Source organism: Rhinoraja longicauda, chromosome 2 (assembly GCF_053455715.1).
Source record: "Rhinoraja longicauda isolate Sanriku21f chromosome 2, sRhiLon1.1, whole genome shotgun sequence".
Taxonomy (NCBI): Eukaryota; Metazoa; Chordata; class Chondrichthyes; order Rajiformes; family Arhynchobatidae; genus Rhinoraja; species Rhinoraja longicauda.
In genome coordinates, this window is record NC_135954.1 from 6293759 (window position 1) to 6312443 (window position 18685).

Consider the following 18685-nt stretch of genomic DNA (forward strand, 5'->3'; position numbering starts at 1 on the left):
AAGCTTTTGTTGCGTGTTATCCAGTCAGCGGAAAGACAATACACAATTACAATCAAGCCATTTACAGTGTACAGATACACGATAAAGGAAACAGGCCCTTCGGCCCACTGGGTCCGCACCGACCAGCAATCACTCCGTACACTAGCACTACCCTACACACACACACACCGAAACATCACCTGTTCCTATTCCAATTAACCTACAAACCTGTACGTCTTTGGAGTGTGGGAGGAAACCGGAGCACCCGGAGAAAACCACAGACGGCTGTGGAGGCCAAGTCAATTATAATTTTTAAGGCGGAGATGAACAGATTCTTGATTCATACGGGTGTCCGGGGTGATGGGGAGAATAGACAACAGACAATAGGTGCAGGAGGAGGCCATTCGGCCCTTCGAGCCAGCACCGCCATTCAATGTGATCATGGCTGATCATTCAGAATCACTACCCCGTTCCTGCCTTCTCCCCATACCCCCTGACTCCGCTATCCTTAAGAGCTCTATCTAGCTCTCTCTTGAATGCATTCAGAGAATTGGCCTCCACTGCCTTCTGAGGCAGAGAATTCCACAGATTCACAACTCTCTGACTGAAAATGTTTTTCCTCATCTCAGTTCTAAATGGCCTACCCCTTATTCTTAAACTGTGGCCCCTGGTTCTGGACTCCCCCAACATTGGGAACATGTTTCCTGCCTCTAACGTGTCCAACCCCTTAATAATCTTATACGTTTCGATAAGATCTCCTCTCATCCTTCTAAATGCCACAGAAGGCGGGAGAACGGGGTTGAGAGGGAAAGAGAGATCAGCCCTGGTCACAAATCCCTTGCCAAAAAACGTGATCCATTCCTTCTCTCCAGAGATGCTGCCTGACCTGCTGAGTTACTCCAGCATTTTGTGATTAAATACCTTCTCTCCAGAGATGCTGTCTAACCTGCTGAGTTACTCCAGCATTTTGTGATACCGACAGCTCTTATGAAGCTCTGCCACCAGAGGGAACCAAAGAGTCTGCCACAAACTCAGATCCCACAGATTATCAAAATAATTAACCAGTGAACTAAGCAAAGACTCTTGAAAAATGTGCCCGGAAGTGATTTTAATTACAGTCCTTCATTAAAAGAACTCATTGAGCATTAATCTCATGAGGTTTTTAAAAAATATAATAGGCTTCTTCCTCTCACATATTGTTATCCAATGGATCAGATAAGGGTTGCAGATCCAAATGAGTCTATTCCTGGACACAAAAGTTTCATGGAACATCTAGGGTGGCGCACAGTGGCGCAGCGGTAGAGTTGCTGCCTCACAGCGCCGGAGACCCGGGTTCCATCCCGACTACGGGCGCTGTCTGTACAGAGCTTGTACCCCGTGACCTGCGTGGAATTTTCTCCGGGTGCAGGAAAAATGTTCCCAATGTTGGGGGAGTCCAGAACCAGGGGCCACACACAGTCTAAGAATAAAGGGTAGGCCATTTAAAACTGAGGTGAGATGAAACTTTTTCACCCAGAGAGCTGTGAATTTGTGGAATTCTCTGCCACAGAGGGCAGTGGAAGCCGATTCACTGGATGGATTTAAAAGAGAGTTAGATAGAGCTCGAGGGACCAGTGGAATAAAGGGATATGGGGAGAAGGCAGGCACAGATTACTAATTGTGGATGATCAGCCATGATCACAATGAATGGCGTTGCTGGCTCGAAGGGCCAAATGGCCTCCTCATGCACCTATTTCCTATGTTTGTACGCTCCTGTTTCCTCCCACACCCCAAAGATGTACAGGTTAGCAGTCTAATTGGCTTGGTATAAATGTAAATTGTCCCTAGTGCGTGTGTGTGTGTGTGTGTGTGTGTGTGTGTGTGTGTGTGTGTGTGTGTGTGTGTGTGTGGGTATGTAGGATAGTGTTAGAGTGTGGGGATCACTGGTTAGCATGGACTCGGTGGGCTGAAGGGCCTGTTTCCGCATTGTATCGCTAAAATTAACAAAACGTAATCAGTACAGCACAGGAACTGGCCATTCAGCCCACAATGTTTGTGCTGGACATGATGGCAAGCTAAGCTGATTTCATCTGCCTTTCCGTGAACCATATCTCTCTATTCCAAGAGAGTCAAAGAGTCATACAGCATGGAACAAGGCCCAACCTGCCCACGCTGACCAACATGCCCCAACTGCACTGGTCCCACAAGCCTGCGTTTGGCCCTTATCCCTCTAACCCTAAGATAGACACAAAGTGCTGGAGTAACTCATCAGATCAGGCAGCATCTCTGGAGAAAAAGGGTGGGCGACGTTTCGGGTCGGGTCCTTTCTTCAGACTTCTCCCGTCCCGAGACGTCACCCATCCTTTTTCTCCAGAGGAGCTGCCTGACCCGCTGAGTTACTCCAGCATGGTGTGTCTTATCTCTTTGGTCTAAACCAGCGCCTGCAGTTCCTTGTTTCTCCATTCCCTCTAAACCTTCCGTGGGCAGCACTGTGGCGCCAGAGACCCGGGTTCAATCCCGACTCCGGGTGCTGTCTGTATGGAGTTTGTACGTTCTACATGTGACCTGAGTGGGTTTTCTCCAAGATCTTTGGTTTCCTCCCACACTCCAAAGACGTACAGGTTTGTAGGTAAATTGGCTTGGTAAATGTAAAAACTGTCCCAAGTGTGTGTAGGATAGTGTTAATGTGCGGGGATCGCTGGGCGGCGCGGACCCGGTGGGCCGAAGGGCCTATTTCCGCGCTGTAACTAAAACCGGTATCGCCTGCATACAGTTGGCCCATATCCGTCTAATTCCAGTTATTAGTTTAGTTTAGTTCAATTTAGTTTAGAGATACAGCGCGGAATCAGTCCCTTCGGCCCACCGAGTACGTGCCAACCAGTGATCACCCCGTACACTAGCACTATCCTGCACACACTAGGGACAATGTACAGGTTTACCGAAACAGCCAAGCCAACAAACCTGTACCTGTGGAATTCTCTGCTTCCGAAGGCAGTGGAGGCCAATTCTCTGGATGTTTTCAAGAGAGAGCTAGATAGAGCTCTTAAGGATAGCGGAGTCAGGGGGTATGGGGAGAAGGCAGGAACGGGGTACTGATTGAAAATGATCAGCCATGATCACATTGAATGGTGGTTCTGGCTCAAAGGGCTCAATGGCCTACTCCTGCACCTATTGTCTATTGTACGGGTGTTAGGGGTTATGGGGAGAAGGCAGGAGAATGGGGTTAGGAGGGAGAGATAGATCGGCCATGATTGAAGGGTGGAGTAGACTTGATGAGCCTAATTCTGCTCCTGTAGTTTATGAACATAGTAATCAACACACACGGAACAAATGGCATCTAAACCATTAACGATCCGTTCACTACAAAACAGCAGTCACTGTGGCACCAGAGACCCAGGGTCGATCCTGACCAAGGGGGCTGTTTGTGTGGAGTTTGTACGTTCTCCCTGTGACTGCATAGGCTCCCTCTGGGTGCGACGGTTTCCTCTCACGTCCCAAAGACGTGCAGATTTGGAGGTTTCCAGTCAGTGGGAGAGGCTAAGACCAGAGGGCACAGCCTCAGAATAAATATCTTTAGTCAGAGGGCGGTGAATCTGTGGAATTCTCTGCCGCAGAAGGCTGTGGAGGCCAAGTCAGTGGATATTTTTAAGGCAGAGATAGACAGCTTCTTGATTAGTACGGATGTCGGGGGTTGGGGGGAGACGGCAGGAGAATGGGGTTAGGAGGGAGAGATAGATCAGCCATGATTGAATGGCAAAGTAGGCTTGATGGGCCGAATGGCCTAATTCTGCTCCTAGACCTTATGATTATTTGGCCTCTGTAAATTGCCCTTAGTGTGTTGGGACTGGATTAAACAATGGGATAACAAGGAACTAGCATGAGCGGGTGATCGATGGCTGGTATGGGTTTGTTGGGCCGAAGGGCCTGTTTCCAGGCTGCATCCCTCAACTCAAGTCAAACTCAAGTTAAACTGAAGCCAAACTAGTCAAACTCAAGCCAAACTCAAGTCAAAGTCAAGTCAATTCGCATGCCAGGTATTCGTGGAATATATACCCAGTTTTATAAGGAAGCTAGACACAAAATGCTGGAGTAACTCAGCGGGTCAGGCAGCATCTCGGGAGAGAAGGAATGGGTGACGTTTAGGGTCGAGATCCTTCTTCAGATTGAAGCTGGCAGACTTGTGCATTCATAGGAATTGTTGAAAACATGGTCGAAAATATGCTTCGATGCGTTCTTGTTAGTTTAGTTTAGAGATATACAGCGGGGAAACAGGCCCTTCGGCCCAGCAAGTCCGTGCTGACCAGCGATCCCCGCACGCTAACGTTACTCTATACACTAGGGACAATTTACATTTACACCAAACCAATTGACCTACAAACCTGTACGTCTTTGGAGTGTGGGAGGAAACGGAAGAACTCGGAGAAAACCCGCGCAGGTCACGGGGAGAACGTGCAAACACCGTAGTCGGGATGGAACCCGGGTCTCCGGCGCTGCAAGGAGATATAGGAGTCTGGACATTAGTCAGGAAGAAGTCAGAAGAAAGGGCAGGGTGGCGCAGAGGTAGAGTTGCTGCCTCACAGCGCCAGAGGCCCGGGTTCCATCCTGACTACGGGTGTTTGTCTGTACTGAGGTTGTACATTTGTACTTTCACCCCGTGACCTGCGCGGGTTTTCTCCGGGTGCTCCGGTTTCCTCCCACACTCCAAAGAGGTGCAGGTTTAAGAATAAGGGGTAGGCCATTTAGAACGGAGTTGAGGAAAAACGTTTTCACTCAAGAGAGTTGTAGATCTGTGGAATTCTCTGCTTCAGAAGGCAGTGGAGGCCAATTCTCTGGATGCTTTCAAGAGAGAGCTAGATAGAGCTCTTAAGGAAAGCGGAGTCAGGGGGTATGGGGAGAGGGCAGGAACGGGGTACTGATTGTGAATGATCAGCCATTATCACATTGAATGGTGGTGCTGGCTCGAATGGCTTACCCCTGCACCTATTGTCTATTGTCTATTGTTTGCAGGTTGGTTGCTTCGGTAACAAAGTTGTAAACTGTCGCTGGTGTGTGTGTGGGATGGTGCTAGTGTACGAGGTGATCGCTGCCCGGTGTGGACTCGGTGGACCGGAAGGCCTGTTTGCAGGCTGTATCTCCGGAACGGAGTGAGGGGGTATGGGGAGAAGGCAGGAACGGGGTACTGATTGAGAATGATCAGCCATGATCGCATTGAATAGCGGTGCTGGCTCGAAGGGCTGAATGGCCTCCTCTTGCACCTATTGTCTATTGTTGTCTATTGTCTATTGAACTAAAAGATAAAACTAAAGGAGGCTTTGACAGGGAAATATTACTGGTGCTGGTTCGGGAGCAGTGGTTGTTCCAAGGTTCCCAGCCACGGTATTTTTGCTGTCATCAGCCGAGGGAGACAAACAATGTTTGCAGCAGTGGGGAACAAAAACAAGTCAAATCCGTCTCAGTCACCCGCCACTGCCAGGTCTAGAGAACACGCTGTTCCCAGCCCGGGGCTGTCTGCCCAGAAACTGCTGCAGCATCAGTCTCACGCAGGGACACTGAGGCAGACGGTTCAATCCTCACTGTAGCCAGACACAAAATGCTGGAGTAACTCAGTAACCCAGGCAGCGCCTCTACTTCCTGAGAAGGCTTAGGAAGTTTGGCGTGTTTAGTTTAGCTTAGTTTAGAGATAAAGCGCAGAAACAGGCCCTTCGGCCCACCGACTCCACGCCGACCAGCGATCCCCGTAATGAACAGTAACACATACACACACACACACACTCACACATACACACACTCACACACACATACACACTCACACATACACACACACACACACACACACACACACACACACACTCACTCACACACACACACTCACACACACACACACATACACTCACACACACACACACACTCTCACTCACACACACATACACACACACACACACACACACACACACTCACTCACAAACACATACTCACACACTCACTCACACACACACACACAATAGACAATAGACAATAGGTGCAGGAGTAGGTCATTCGGCCATTCGAGCCAGCACCGCCATTCAATGTGATCATGGCTGATCATTCTCAATCAGTACCCCGTTCCTGCCTTCTCCCCATACCCCCTGACTTCGCTATCCTTAAGAGCTCTATCTAGCTCTCTCTTGAATGCATTCAGAGAATTGGCCTCCACTGCCTTCTGAGGCAGAGAATTCCACAGATTCACAACTCTCTGACTGAAAACGTTTTTCCTCATAGAGTCATAGAGTTCTACAGCACAGAAAGAGGCCCTTCGGCCCATCGTGTCCGCGCCGCCCGTTACCAAACACAGTCTAATTTTAATCCCATTTTCCCGCATTTGGACCGTAGCCCTGAATGTTGTAGCATTTCAAGTGCCCATCCAAATGCCTCTTAAACGTTGTGAGTGTTCCCGCCTCCACCACCACCCCAGGCAGTGAGTTCCAGACTCCAACCACCCTCTGGGTGAAAAAGTTCTTTCTCACATCCCCCCGAAACCTCCCTACCCTTACCCTGTATCTATGTCCCCTCGTTGTTGAACCTTCCACCAGTGGAAGAAGTTCCCCGCCATCTACCTTATCCATGCCCCTCATGATCTTGTACACCTCGATCATGTCCCCTCTCAGCCTTCTCTGCTCCAGGGAAAACAACCCCAGTCTCTCCTCATAGCCGAGGCCCTTCATCCCTGGCAGCATCCTGGTGAATCTCCTCTGCACCCTCTCCAAAGCTATCACATCCTTTCTATAATGTGGTGACCAGAACTGTACACAATACTCCAGCTGTGGCCTCACCAGTGTTCTGTACAATTCCATCATTACCCCCCTACTTTTATATTCGATGCCCCGGCTAATGAAGGCCAGTAACCCATATGCCTTTTTAACCACCCTATCCACCTGTCCTGCTGCCTTCAAGGACTTGTGTACCTGTACTCCAAGGTCCCTCTGTACCCCTGTCTTCCCTAGGGTCCTTCCATTCATGGTGTACTCCCTCTCCAAGTTATTTCTGCCAAAGTGCATCACCTCGCACTTTTCAGGATTAAATTCCATCTGCCACTGCTCCGCCCATCTGACCATCTCATCTATATCTTCCTGCAGCTTGCAGATCCCTTCCTCGCTATTCACCACCCCCCCTAACTTTGTGTCATCTGCAAACTTGCTGATCATGCCCTGTACGTTAACATCCAGATCATTTATGTAGATTACAAACAGTAAGGGACCCAACACCGATCCCTGCGGCATCCCACTGGACACCGGCCTCCAGTCACAGAAGCACCCTTCTACCATCACCCTCTGCCTTCTGTCACTAAGCCAGTTTTTTTATCCATTTTGCCAAGGTGCCCTGGATCCCATGGGCTCTTACCTTCTTGACTAGTCTCCTGTGTGGGACCTTGTCAATAGCCTTACTGAAATCCATGTATACCACATCCACTGCACTACCCCCATCTACCTCCTTGGTCACCCCTTCAAAAACTTCAATCAAGTTAGTCAGACACGACCTTCCCTTAACAAAGCCATGTTGACTATCCTTAATTAACCCTTGATCCTCCAAGTGAAGATTGATTCTGTCCCTCAGAATCTTTTCTAGCAGCTTCCCCACCACCGATGTCAGACTCACCGGCCTGTAGTTCCCAGGTTTATCCCTACTGCCCTTTTTAAATAATGGCACCACATTAGCTATCCTCCAGTCCTCCGGTACATCCCCTGTTGCAAGAGAGGCTCTGAAAATTTGTGCCAGAGCCCCCGCAATCTCCTCCCTTGCCTCTCTCAGCATCCTGGGATACATCTCGTCAGGGCCCGGAGACTTATCCACTTTTAAGCCTGCCAGAGCCTCCAGCACCACCTCCCTGTCAATAGCAATATGCTCAAGAACATCACAACCCTCCTGCTCCATTTCTAAGTCCTCATCGCACTCCTCCCTCATAAAAACAGATGCAAAAACTCATTTAAAACATCTCCTACATCCTCTGGCTCCACACACAGCTTTCCACTATGGTCCCTGATGGGCCCCACTCTTTCCCTCGTTATCCTCTTACCCTTGATATACTTATAGAACACTTTGGGATTTTATTTTATTTTCTTTTACCCGCTAGTGCTATCTCATGGCCCCTTTTTGCTCTCCTCATTTCTTTTTTAAGAACCGCCCTACACCTTCTGTATTCCTCTAATGATGTCTGTGCCTTAAGTTCTTTATGCCTTCCAAAAGCCCCCCTTTTTTTCCGAATCAATCCTACTATATCGTTCGACATCCAAGGTTCTTTGGACTTGTTTGTCCCACCCTTGAACTTTAGGGGAACATGCTCCCTCTGTACTTTTTCAATGATTCCTTTGAATGACTCCCACTGTGTGTTAGCCAGCGCTTGCAGTTCTTTTTTTCCAGCATCTGCAAGTCCTTGTTTCTACATCGACTATCCCCTTGCCTCCACGGATGCTGCCTGACCTGCTGAGTTCCTCCAGCAGTTTGTTTTCTCGCTCTGAATGACAGCATCTGCGGTCTTGTACACCTGTCCCTCTTGCCCGATGGGAGATGGAGAGAGGAGGGAGTGTCACGGGGTGACACTTGTCCTGGATTGTGCCGTTGGCCTTGAGTGCGCTTTAGTTTAGTTTAGTTTAGAGATACAGAGCGGAAACAGGCCCTCCAGCCCTCGCCGACCAGCGGTCACCCCGCCGACCAGCGGTCACCCCGCCGACCAGCGGTCACCCCGCCGACCAGCGCTCTCCGCCCGCACACTAGCCTGTACGTCATACATACGCGAGGGACAAATTACAATTACACCGAAGCCAATTAACCTACAAAACCTGTACGTCTTTGGAGTGTGGGAGGAAACCGGAGATCCTGGAGAAAACCCACGTGGGTCACGGGGCGAACGTACAAACTCCGTACTGACAGCACCCGCAGTCAGGATGGAACCCGGGGTCTCTGGCGCTGTGAGGCAGCAACTCTACCGCTGCGCCACCGTGCCGCCCATAAATGGAGTCAATGGAAGGGAGGTTGGTTTGCGTGACGGTCTGGGCTGCGTCCACAGCTCTCCACCATTGTGCCGGTGGCCTTGCGGAGGCAGCCTGAAGTGCAGACAGAGTCAGTGGCAGGGAGCAGACGAAATGTGTAGGAAGGGCCTCGATCCGAAAAACGTCACCCATTCCTTCTCTCCAGAGACGCTGGCTGCCTGTCCCGCCGAGTTACTCCAGCTTTCTGTGTCTATCAATGGAAGGGATGTTGGCTTGTGTTGCCTGATGGTCTGGGCTGTTGATATCGACCTGGCCCTTCGATGCAACCATGGCGGATTTGTGTTTTTACGTACCTGTTGTGTTTGGTGCTCCTGAGGTGGGTTTGTAATAGCTGAGCTGTTAGCAGCAGGTCCTTTAGCTGAGCTACCCACTTGCAAAGCAGAATTAGCAGCGGCCCCGGCGGTCAAACATGGCTCCCTCTTGCACTCCACCTTGTGGTCACCGTTCCTCTCCTTGCCTGGCGTCGCTTTGTGTTTCTGGACAGACTCCTTCTCCCTCAAAAGCTTGCCCGATCCATTCAACACTGGGTGGGGTGGTGGGGGACAGGAAAGAATGGACACACAGGTTATTCACATATTCAGGGGCGGCACAGCGGTACATTTACCGCAGCATCACAGCGCTTACAGCGCCAGAGACCATACTTCCATCCCGACTACCTGTCCGCACGGAGTTTGCACCTTCTCCCCCCCACGGGGTTTCTCCGACACCATCGGTTTCCTCCCACACTCCAAAGACGTGCAGGTTCTGGGCACCGTGTGAGAGGAAAGATGTTGTCAAGGTGGAAGCTTTTATAGATATGTGAAGAGAAAAAGATTAGTTAAAACAAATGTAGGTCCCTTGCAGTCAGAAACAGGTGAATTGATCATGGGGAACAAGGACATGGCAGACCAATTGAATAACTACTTTGGTTCTGTCTTCACTAAGGAAGACATAAACAATCTGCCGGAAATAGCAGGGGACCGGGGGTCAAATGAGATGGAGGAACTGAGTGAAATCCAGGTTAGTCGGGAAGTGGTGTTAGGTAAATTGAATGGATTAAAGGCTGATAAATCCCCAGGGCCAGATAGGCTGCATCCCAGAGTGCTTAAGGAGGTAGCCCCAGAAATAGTGGATGCATTAGTGATAATTTTTCAAAACTCTTTAGATTCTGGAGTAGTTCCTGAGGATTGGAGGGTAGCTAATGTAACCCCACTTTTCAAAAAGGGAGGGAGAGAGAAAACGGGGAATTATAGACCAGTTAGTCTAACATCGGTAGTGGGGAAAATGCTAGAGTCAGTTATTAAAGATGGGATAGCAGCACATTTGGAAAGTGGTGAAATCATTGGACAAAGTCAGCATGGATTTATGAAAGGTAAATCATGTCTGACGAATCTTATAGAATTTTTCGAGGATGTAACTAGTAGAGTGGATAAGGGAGAACCAGTGGATGTGTTATATCTGGACTTCCAGAAGGCTTTCGACAAGGTCTCACATAAAAGATTAGTATGCAAACTTAAAGCACACGGTATTGTGGGTTCAGTATTGATGTGGATAGAGAACTGGCTGGCAGACAGGAAGCAAAGAGTAGGAATAAACGGATCCTTTTCAGAATGGCAGGCAGTGACTAGTGGGGTACCGCAAGGCTCAGTGCTGGGACCCCAGCTATTTACAATATATATTAATGATTTGGACGAGGGAATTGAATGCAACATCTCCAAGTTTGCGGATGACACGAAGCTGGGGGGCAGTGTTAGCTGTGAGGAGGATGCTAGGAGGCTGCAATGTGACTTGGATAGGTTAGGTGAGTGGGCAAATGCATGGCAGATGCAGTATAATGTGGATAAATGTGAGGTTATCCACTTTGGTGGCAAGAACAGGAAAGCAGACTATTACCTGAATGGTGGCCGATTAGGAGAAGGGGAGATGCAACGAGACCTGGGTGTCATGGTACACCAGTCATTGAAGGTAGGCATGCAGGTGCAGCAGGCAGTGAAGAAAGCGAATGGTATTCATAGCGAGGGGATTTAAGTATAGGAGCAGGGAGGTTCTGCTGCAGTTGTACAGGGCATTGGTGAGACCACACCTGGAGTATTGCGTACAGTTTTGGTCTCCTAATCTGAGGAAAGACATTCTTGCCATAGAGGGAGTACAGAGAAGGTTCACCAGATTGATTCCTGGGATGGCAGGACTTTCATATGAAGAAAGACTGGATAGACTCGGCTTGTACTCGCTGGAATTTAGAAGATTGAGGGGGGATCTTATAGAAACTTACAAAATTCTTAAGGGGTTGGACAGGCTAGATGCAGGAAGATTGTTCCCGATGTTGGGGAAGTCCAGAACAAGGGGTCACAGTTTAAGGATAAGGGGGAAGACTTTTAGGACCGAGATGAGAACTTTTTTTTTCACACAGAGAGTGGTGAATCTGTGGAATTCTCTGCCACAGAAGGTAGTTGAGGCCAGTTCATTGGCTATATTTAAGAGGGAGTTAGATGTGGCCCTTGTGGTTAAAGGGATCAGGGGGTATGGAGAGAAGGCAGGTACGGGATACTGAGTTGGATGATCAGACATGATCATATTGAATGGCGGTGCAGGCTCGAAGGTCCGAATGACCTACTCCTACACCTATTTTCTATGTTTCTATGTTTCTATGAAGGGGTACAGAGAAGACTTACGAGGATGTTGCCTGCCAGGACTAGAGGGTGTGAGCTATGGGGAGAGGTTGAGCAGGCTGGGTCTCTATTCCATGGAGCGCAGGAGGATGAGGGGTGATCTCATAGAGGTGTACAAAATCATGAGAGGAATAGATCGGGTAGTCGCACAGAGTCTCTTACCCAGAGTAGGGAAATCGAGAACCAGAGGACATAGGTTCAAGGAGAAGGGGAAAAGATTTAATAGGAATCTGATAGGTAACTTTTTCGCACAAAGGGTGGTGGGTGTGTGGAACAAGCTGTCAGAGGAGGTAGTTGAGGCTGGGACTGTCCCAACTTTTAAGAAACAGGTACACGGATAGGACAGGCTTGGAGGGATATGGACCAAACTCAGGCAGGTGGGACTAGGGTAGCTGGGACATGTTGGCCGGTGTGGGCAAGTTGGGCTGAAGGGGCTGTTTCCACACTGTATCACTCTATGACTCTATCACTATCTGCACGGGGGGGATTACAGATCTACCTCAGGGTGCCATTAAGTCCAAAAGTTCCAGGAGCAGAATTATGCCGTTAGGGAGGAACATCATTCAATCCAAAATATAAAGTCTAGCCAATTACACAAGTATCTGGCCTCTAATGATTAAAGCAGGGCGAAGAATTAAGTGGCAAAGCCAAGCACAGATAACGATGGCAAATATTTAATGACAGTTCATAATTCTCAATAATTCCATAATTCCACTGAAATAATAAAAAGGGGGAAAGATTTAATAGGAATCTGATAGGTAACTTTATCGCACAAGGGGTGGTGGGTGTATGGAACGAGCTGTCAGAGGAGGTAGTTGAGGCTGGGACTATCCCAAGGTTTGAGAAACAGTTAAGACAGGTACATGGATAGGACAGGTTTGGATGGACATGGACCAAGTGGTGTAGACGGTGGGTATGTTTGACGGTGTGGGTGAGTGGCCTGTCTCCACGCTGTATCACTCCACGACTCCAAAAACAAGCCTGGCAATCGGGTCGGCAGCGATTAGCGCTCCGAGTATAAACCGCTGACGTATTCTGGATGACGTTCCCCTAAGCCACAGCAACATACAGACTGGCGATGACTGCAACAGGTATGAATGAACCTTCTGTGAAAAATGGAGGAAGCTGTCCAAACAAAACTCCAACCTGCTGTTTATATTCAGCCTGATACTGCATCCGACCAAATGGTGCTTCCAATAGGTTGGGGAAATGTCGAGCCCCTCGACCAGCCCTGCATTTCCCCACACACCCACCGGTCCTCAGACTGAAGACATCGGCACAAAAAGCTGCAGTAACTCAGCATCGTAGTGTCCGAATAGTGAAAGGCCTGGATAGTGTGGATGTGGAGAGGATGTTTCCACTAGTGGGAGAGTCTAGGACCAAATTAAAGGACGTTCTTTTAGGAAGGAGATGAGGAGGAATGTCTTTAGTCAGAGGGTGGTGAATCTGTGGAATTCCTTGCCACAGAAGGCTGCGGAGGCCAAGTCAGTGGGTATTTTTAAGGCAGAGATAGATAGATTCTTGATTAGTACGGGTGTCAGAGGTTGTGGGGAGAAGGCAGGAGAGTGGGGTTAGGAGGGAGAGATAGATCAGCCATGATTGAGTGGCGGAGTAGACCTGATGGGCCGAGTGGCCTAATTCTGTGCCCCTATCACTTATGAACTTACGAGCATCTGTGGAGAAAAGGAATGGGTGACGTTTCGGGTCGAGACCCTTCTTCAGACTCGATCCGAAGCGCCACCCATTCCTTTTCTCCGGAGAAGGCTGCCTGACCTGCTTAGTTACTCCAGCTTTTTGTGTCTACCTTTGGTTTAAACCAGCATCTGCAGTTCCTTCCAACAGAGTCTTCAGACTAGTCTATTATGCTGCACCCCCATCACCCCGCCCCCTCCCATCCTCACGACCCTACACTGCCACCTCAGTCGCACGCACTGATACCACAGAATCATGGGAGCCATGGACAGGGTAAACAGTCAGAACCTTTATCCCCTGAGTGGAAATGACAAAGAGTAAAGGGCAGGCACGGTGGTGCAGCGGTAGAGTTGCTGCCTCACAGCGCCAGAGACCCGGGTTCTAGCCTGACTATGGGTGCTGTCTGTACGGAGTTTGTACGTTCTCCCCGTGGATTTTATCCGAGATCTTCGGTTTCCTCCCACACTCCAAAGACGTGCAGGTTTGTAGGTTAATTGACTTGGTGTAAATGTAAAAATTGTCCCTAGTGCGTGTAGGATAGTGTTAGTGCGCGGGGATCGCTGGTCGGCGCGGACTTGGTGGGCCGAAGGGCCTGTTTCCACACTGTATCACTCTATGGCACACAGAGGGTGGTTGGTATATTGAACAAGCTGCCAGAGGAGGTCATTGAGGCACGTACTATAACAAGATTTAAAAGTCACTTGGACAGTACACGGATGGGAAAGGTTCGGAGGGATAAGGGAGCGGCACATTGGAGCAGCGGTAGAGTTGCTGCCCGACTGCACCAGAGACCCGGGTTCCATCCTGACTGCGGGCGCAGTCTGTACGTTCTCCCTATGACTTGCGTGGGTTTTCTCCGGGTGCTCCGGTTTCCTCCCACACTGCAAAGACGTACGGGTTTGTAGGTTAATGAGCATGGTACGATTATAAAATTGTCCATAGTGTGTGTAGGATAGTGTTAGTGTACAGGGATCGCTGGTCGGCACGGACTCGGTGGGCTGAAGGGCCTGTTATCACTAAACTAAACTCTTTCCCCTTGTTTATTGTAATGCTTACAGAGTACTATGTATACATATTTTTATTGTGCTGTTGAAAATATGGATTTCATTGTTCTGTCTTGGACATAATGACAATAAAACTCTTGATTCTTAACTTGACTGTATCTCTAAATTAAACTAAACTCAAAAAACATTATGACTATGGCGGCAGTCAATAGGCAATAGGTGCAGCAGTAGGCCATTCGGCCCTTCGAGCCAGCACCACCATTCAATGTGATCATGGCTGATCATTCTCAATCAGTACCCGTTCCTGCCTTCTCCCCATAACCCATGACTCCGCTATCCTTAAGAGCTCTATCTAGCTCTCTCTTGGATGCATTCAGAGAATTGGCCTCCACTGCCTTCTGAGGCAGAGAATTCCACAGATTTACAACTCTCTGACTGAAAAAGCTTTTCCTCATTTCCGTTCTAAATGGTCTAACCCTTATTCTTAAACTGTGGCCCCTGGTTCTGGACTTCCCCAACATTGGGAACATGTTTCCTGCCTCTAACGTGTCCAACCCCTTAATAATCTTATATGTTTCAATAAGATCCCCTCTCGTCCTTCTAAATTCCAGTGTAATTTCCTAGTCTAAATTCCTAGTCGCTCCAGTCTTTCAACATACGACAGTCCCGCCATTCCGGGAATTAACCTAGTAAACCTACGCTGCACGCCCTCAATAGCAAGAATATCCTTCCTCAAATTTGGAGACCAACTTTCTCATCCAAGTGACCTGCAATCAGCAACCGACTGGACCCACCAAGATGCAGCACAGAACGCCAAAGGAAATCCTTCTGCCCTGTGGCTATCAAACTGTACAACCCCTCCCCCTTCTGTCGTGGGGTAGACTGACTCCTCCCCCCCCCCCCCCCCCATCTGCAACCCTCACCCCCATCTTTGCACGTCCCTCATATCCTGGACTGAAGTTAGACACAACATGCTGGAGTAACTCAGCGGGTCAGGCAGCATCTCGGGTGAGAAGGAATGGGTGACGTTTCGGGTCGAGACCCCTTCTTCAGACTGATGTCAGGTGAGGGGGCGGGACAAAGATAGGATGTAGTCGGAGACAGGAAGACTAGTAGGAAAACTGGGAAGGAGGAGAGGATGGAGAGAGAGGGAAAGCAAGGGCTACTTGAAGTTAGAGAAGTCAATGTTCATACCGCTGGGGTGCAAGCTACCCAAGCGAAATATGAGGTGCTGATCCTCCAATTTGCGCTGGGCCTCACTCTGACAATGGAGGAGGCCCAGGACAATAGACAATAGACAATAGGTGCAGGAGGAGGCCATTCGGCCCATCGAGCCAGCACCGCCATTCAATGTGATCATGGCTGATCATTCTCAATCAGTACCCCGTTCCTGCCTTCTCCCCATACCCCCTGACTCCGCTATCCTTAAGAGCTCTATCCAGCTCTCTCTTGAATGCATTCAGAGACAGAATGACAGAAAGGTCAGATTGGGAATGGGAGGGACAGGGGGAGTGCTGAGCCACCGGGAGATCAGGTGGGTTGGGACGGACTGAGCGGACGTGTTCCGCTGGATAATTTAATTTCAGGTTTGTGCAATATTCCGTATGTGCCGTGTAATAACTGGTCACTTAAATATCCCGCTGAGTTACTCCAGCATTTTGTGTCAACTTTCGATTTAGACCAGCATCTGCAGCTCTTTCTTGCACTTAAATGTCATTATTATTATCATAATGCACATGACACTTTCAATGCCTTGTAACATTGACTGGTGTCAGAGCAATTTCCCTCCAGGATCAATAGAGTTCTATCGTGCCATATCGTATCAATATGAGTGGATGTGGAGAGGATGTTTCCACTGGTGGGAGAGTCTAGGACCAGAGGTCACAGCCTCAGAATTAAAGGGCGCTCTTTTAGAAAGGAGGTGAGGAGGAACTTCTTTAGTCAGAGGGTAGTTAATCTGTGGAACTCATTGCCACATGAGGGCTGTGGAGGCCAAGTCAGTGGATATTTTTAAGGCAGAGATAGACAAATTCTTGATTAGAACGGGTATCTAGGGTTATGGGGAGAAGGCAGGAAAATGGGATTAGGAGGCAGAGGTCAGCCATAATTGATTGTGTAGGAAGGAACTGCAGATGACAATAGACAATAGACAATAGGTGCAGGAGGAGGCCACACGGCCCTTCGAGCCAGCACCACCATTCAATGTGATCATGGCTGATCATTCTCAATCAGTACCCCGTTCCTGCCTTCTCCCCATACCCCCTGACTCCGCTATCCTGAAGAGCTCTATCTAGCTCTAGATCTGGATGCCGGTTTAAACCGAAGATACACACAAAAAGCTGGAGTAACTCAGCGGGACAAGTGGCATCTCTGGTGGCAAGGAATGGGTGAGGCCCTTTTTCAGGGTTGGGGTTCGGAAGGGTCTCGACCCGAAACGCCACCCATTCCTTCTCCCCAGAGATGTTGCTTGTCACAGAGAGTCATAGAGAGACACAGTGCGGATTCTCGCCCACACCGGCCAACAATGTCCCAGCTACCCTAGTCCCAAACCTGCCTGCGTTTGGTCCATATCCCTCCAAACCTGTCCTATCTATCCAAGTACCTGTCTAACTGTTCCTTAAACAATGGGATAGTCTCAGCCTCAACGACCTCCTCTGGCAGCTCGTTCCATACACCCACCACCCTCTGTTGTCCCGCTGAGTTACTCCAGCTTCTTGTTTAATGTCTAGCCATGATTGAATGGCGGTGCAGACTCTGCAGGCTGAATGGCCCAATTCTACTCCTACAACCTGTGTGTGCGGTCTCGCGGGTTGCTAGTTTTGATAGGTTCTAGGGTGACCTACCGTGACCGTTGAGGACTTGTTTACCCTGAACCTTCCCCTTTCTCGGTGTCGACTGGCATGAAGATGAGGTGTTGCTGGGAAGTGTTTTGACATCTTCACACTCGTCGTCCTCCTCCACTTCATCAATGTCATCCTGGGAACTTCCGAAATACATCATGCTGTTCGGCAGGGCCGACGAGCCTGGACGCAAACAAAGACAAGCAGGTAGGAAGGAACTGCAGACGCTGCCTAACACCGCAGATAAAGACACCAAGTGCTGGAGTATCTCAGCGGGACAGGCAGAGGGGTTGCCAACTACCTCACTCCCAATAAGGGACAGGGTGACGTCACCGCCCCCTCACCCCACGTGACCTCACCCAGCCAGCGGCCACGTGCTCCCGCTCCACCAATGGCGGCAGTCTGGGCCGTGAGGCGGATTGCTATGCAGCCTCCGTTAGGCCGCGCCAGGGCCTCCGGGCCTACAGTGTCCGGGCCTACAGTGTCTGGGCCTACAGCGGCCCCGAGGCTAACACGGGACAAGGGCGGTGCCGTAAGGGGGAAAGCAATTTAGCCCAAACAACGGGATGTCCCGGCTAATACGGGACAGTTGGCAACCCTAGACAGGCAGCATCTCTGGAGAGAAAGAATGAGTGATGGTTTTGGGTCGAGACCCTTCATAAGGTCTTGAGGAATAGGAGTAGAATTAGGCCATTCGGCCCATCAAGTCTACTCTGCCATTCAATCGTGGCTGATCTCTCTCTCTCTCTCTCTCCTAGCCCCGTTCTCCTGCCTTCTCCCCATAACCTCAAGAACCTATCTTTCTCTGCCTTAAAAATATCCGCTGACTTTACAGTCTTCTGTGACAGATTTCCACAGATTCACCACCCTCTGACGAAAGAAATTCCTCCTCATCTCCTTCCTAAAGGGTCTCGACCCGAAACGTCACCTATTCCTTTTCTCCGGAGATGGTGTCTGACCCGCTGAGTTACTCCAGCATTCTGTGCCTGTCTTCAAAAATAAATAAATCGGTCTGCTGGTTCAGTACTAAGAACGTTACGAAAACGCCTGTCGGCGCCAGAATCGTGGAAATTCTTTGTGCACTGCCTGGGTGGGGTCTGCTGTGCGATTTTACCGAGTTGTATGCTAAAACAAAGCATTTCACTCTACCTACCTACATACATTTAGCAATAAAGTCACATTGAATCAGTTCACATTCATAAAGACAGCCAGCATCATCAGACACCCACACCACCCTGGCCACACTCTCATTTCACTCCTGCCATCGGGGAAGAAGGTACAGGAGCCTGAAAACTGAAACGTCCAGGTTCAGGAGCTGCTTCTTAAGAGTCATAGAGTGATACAGCATGGAAACAGGCCCTTCGGCCCAAATTGCCAACATGTCCCAGCTGCACTAGTCCCACCTGCCTGCGTTTGGTCCATATCCCTCCAAACCTATCCTATCCATGTACCTGTGTAACTGTTTCTTAAATGTTGGGGTAGTCTCAGCCTCAACTACCTCCTCTGGCAGCTCGTTCCAT

The 18685-nt window shown here is 49.4% G+C and overlaps 1 protein-coding gene across 2 annotated transcripts in view; it reads right to left on the reverse strand.

Moving 5' to 3' along the window:
• Positions 1-18685, reverse strand: part of jarid2b (jumonji and AT-rich interaction domain containing 2b) — a 308818-nt gene that overhangs the window by 63627 nt on the left and 226506 nt on the right. The window contains exons 6-7 of one of the 2 annotated variants that reach the window (XM_078414548.1): positions 17169-17348; positions 9275-9504 (exon numbers count right to left, since the gene is read on the reverse strand). In XM_078414548.1, the coding sequence (XP_078270674.1) occupies positions 9275-9504; positions 17169-17348 (410 nt within the window). The remainder of the gene's footprint in view (positions 1-9274; positions 9505-17168; positions 17349-18685) is intronic. The other variant, XM_078414558.1, reaches the window with a different exon arrangement.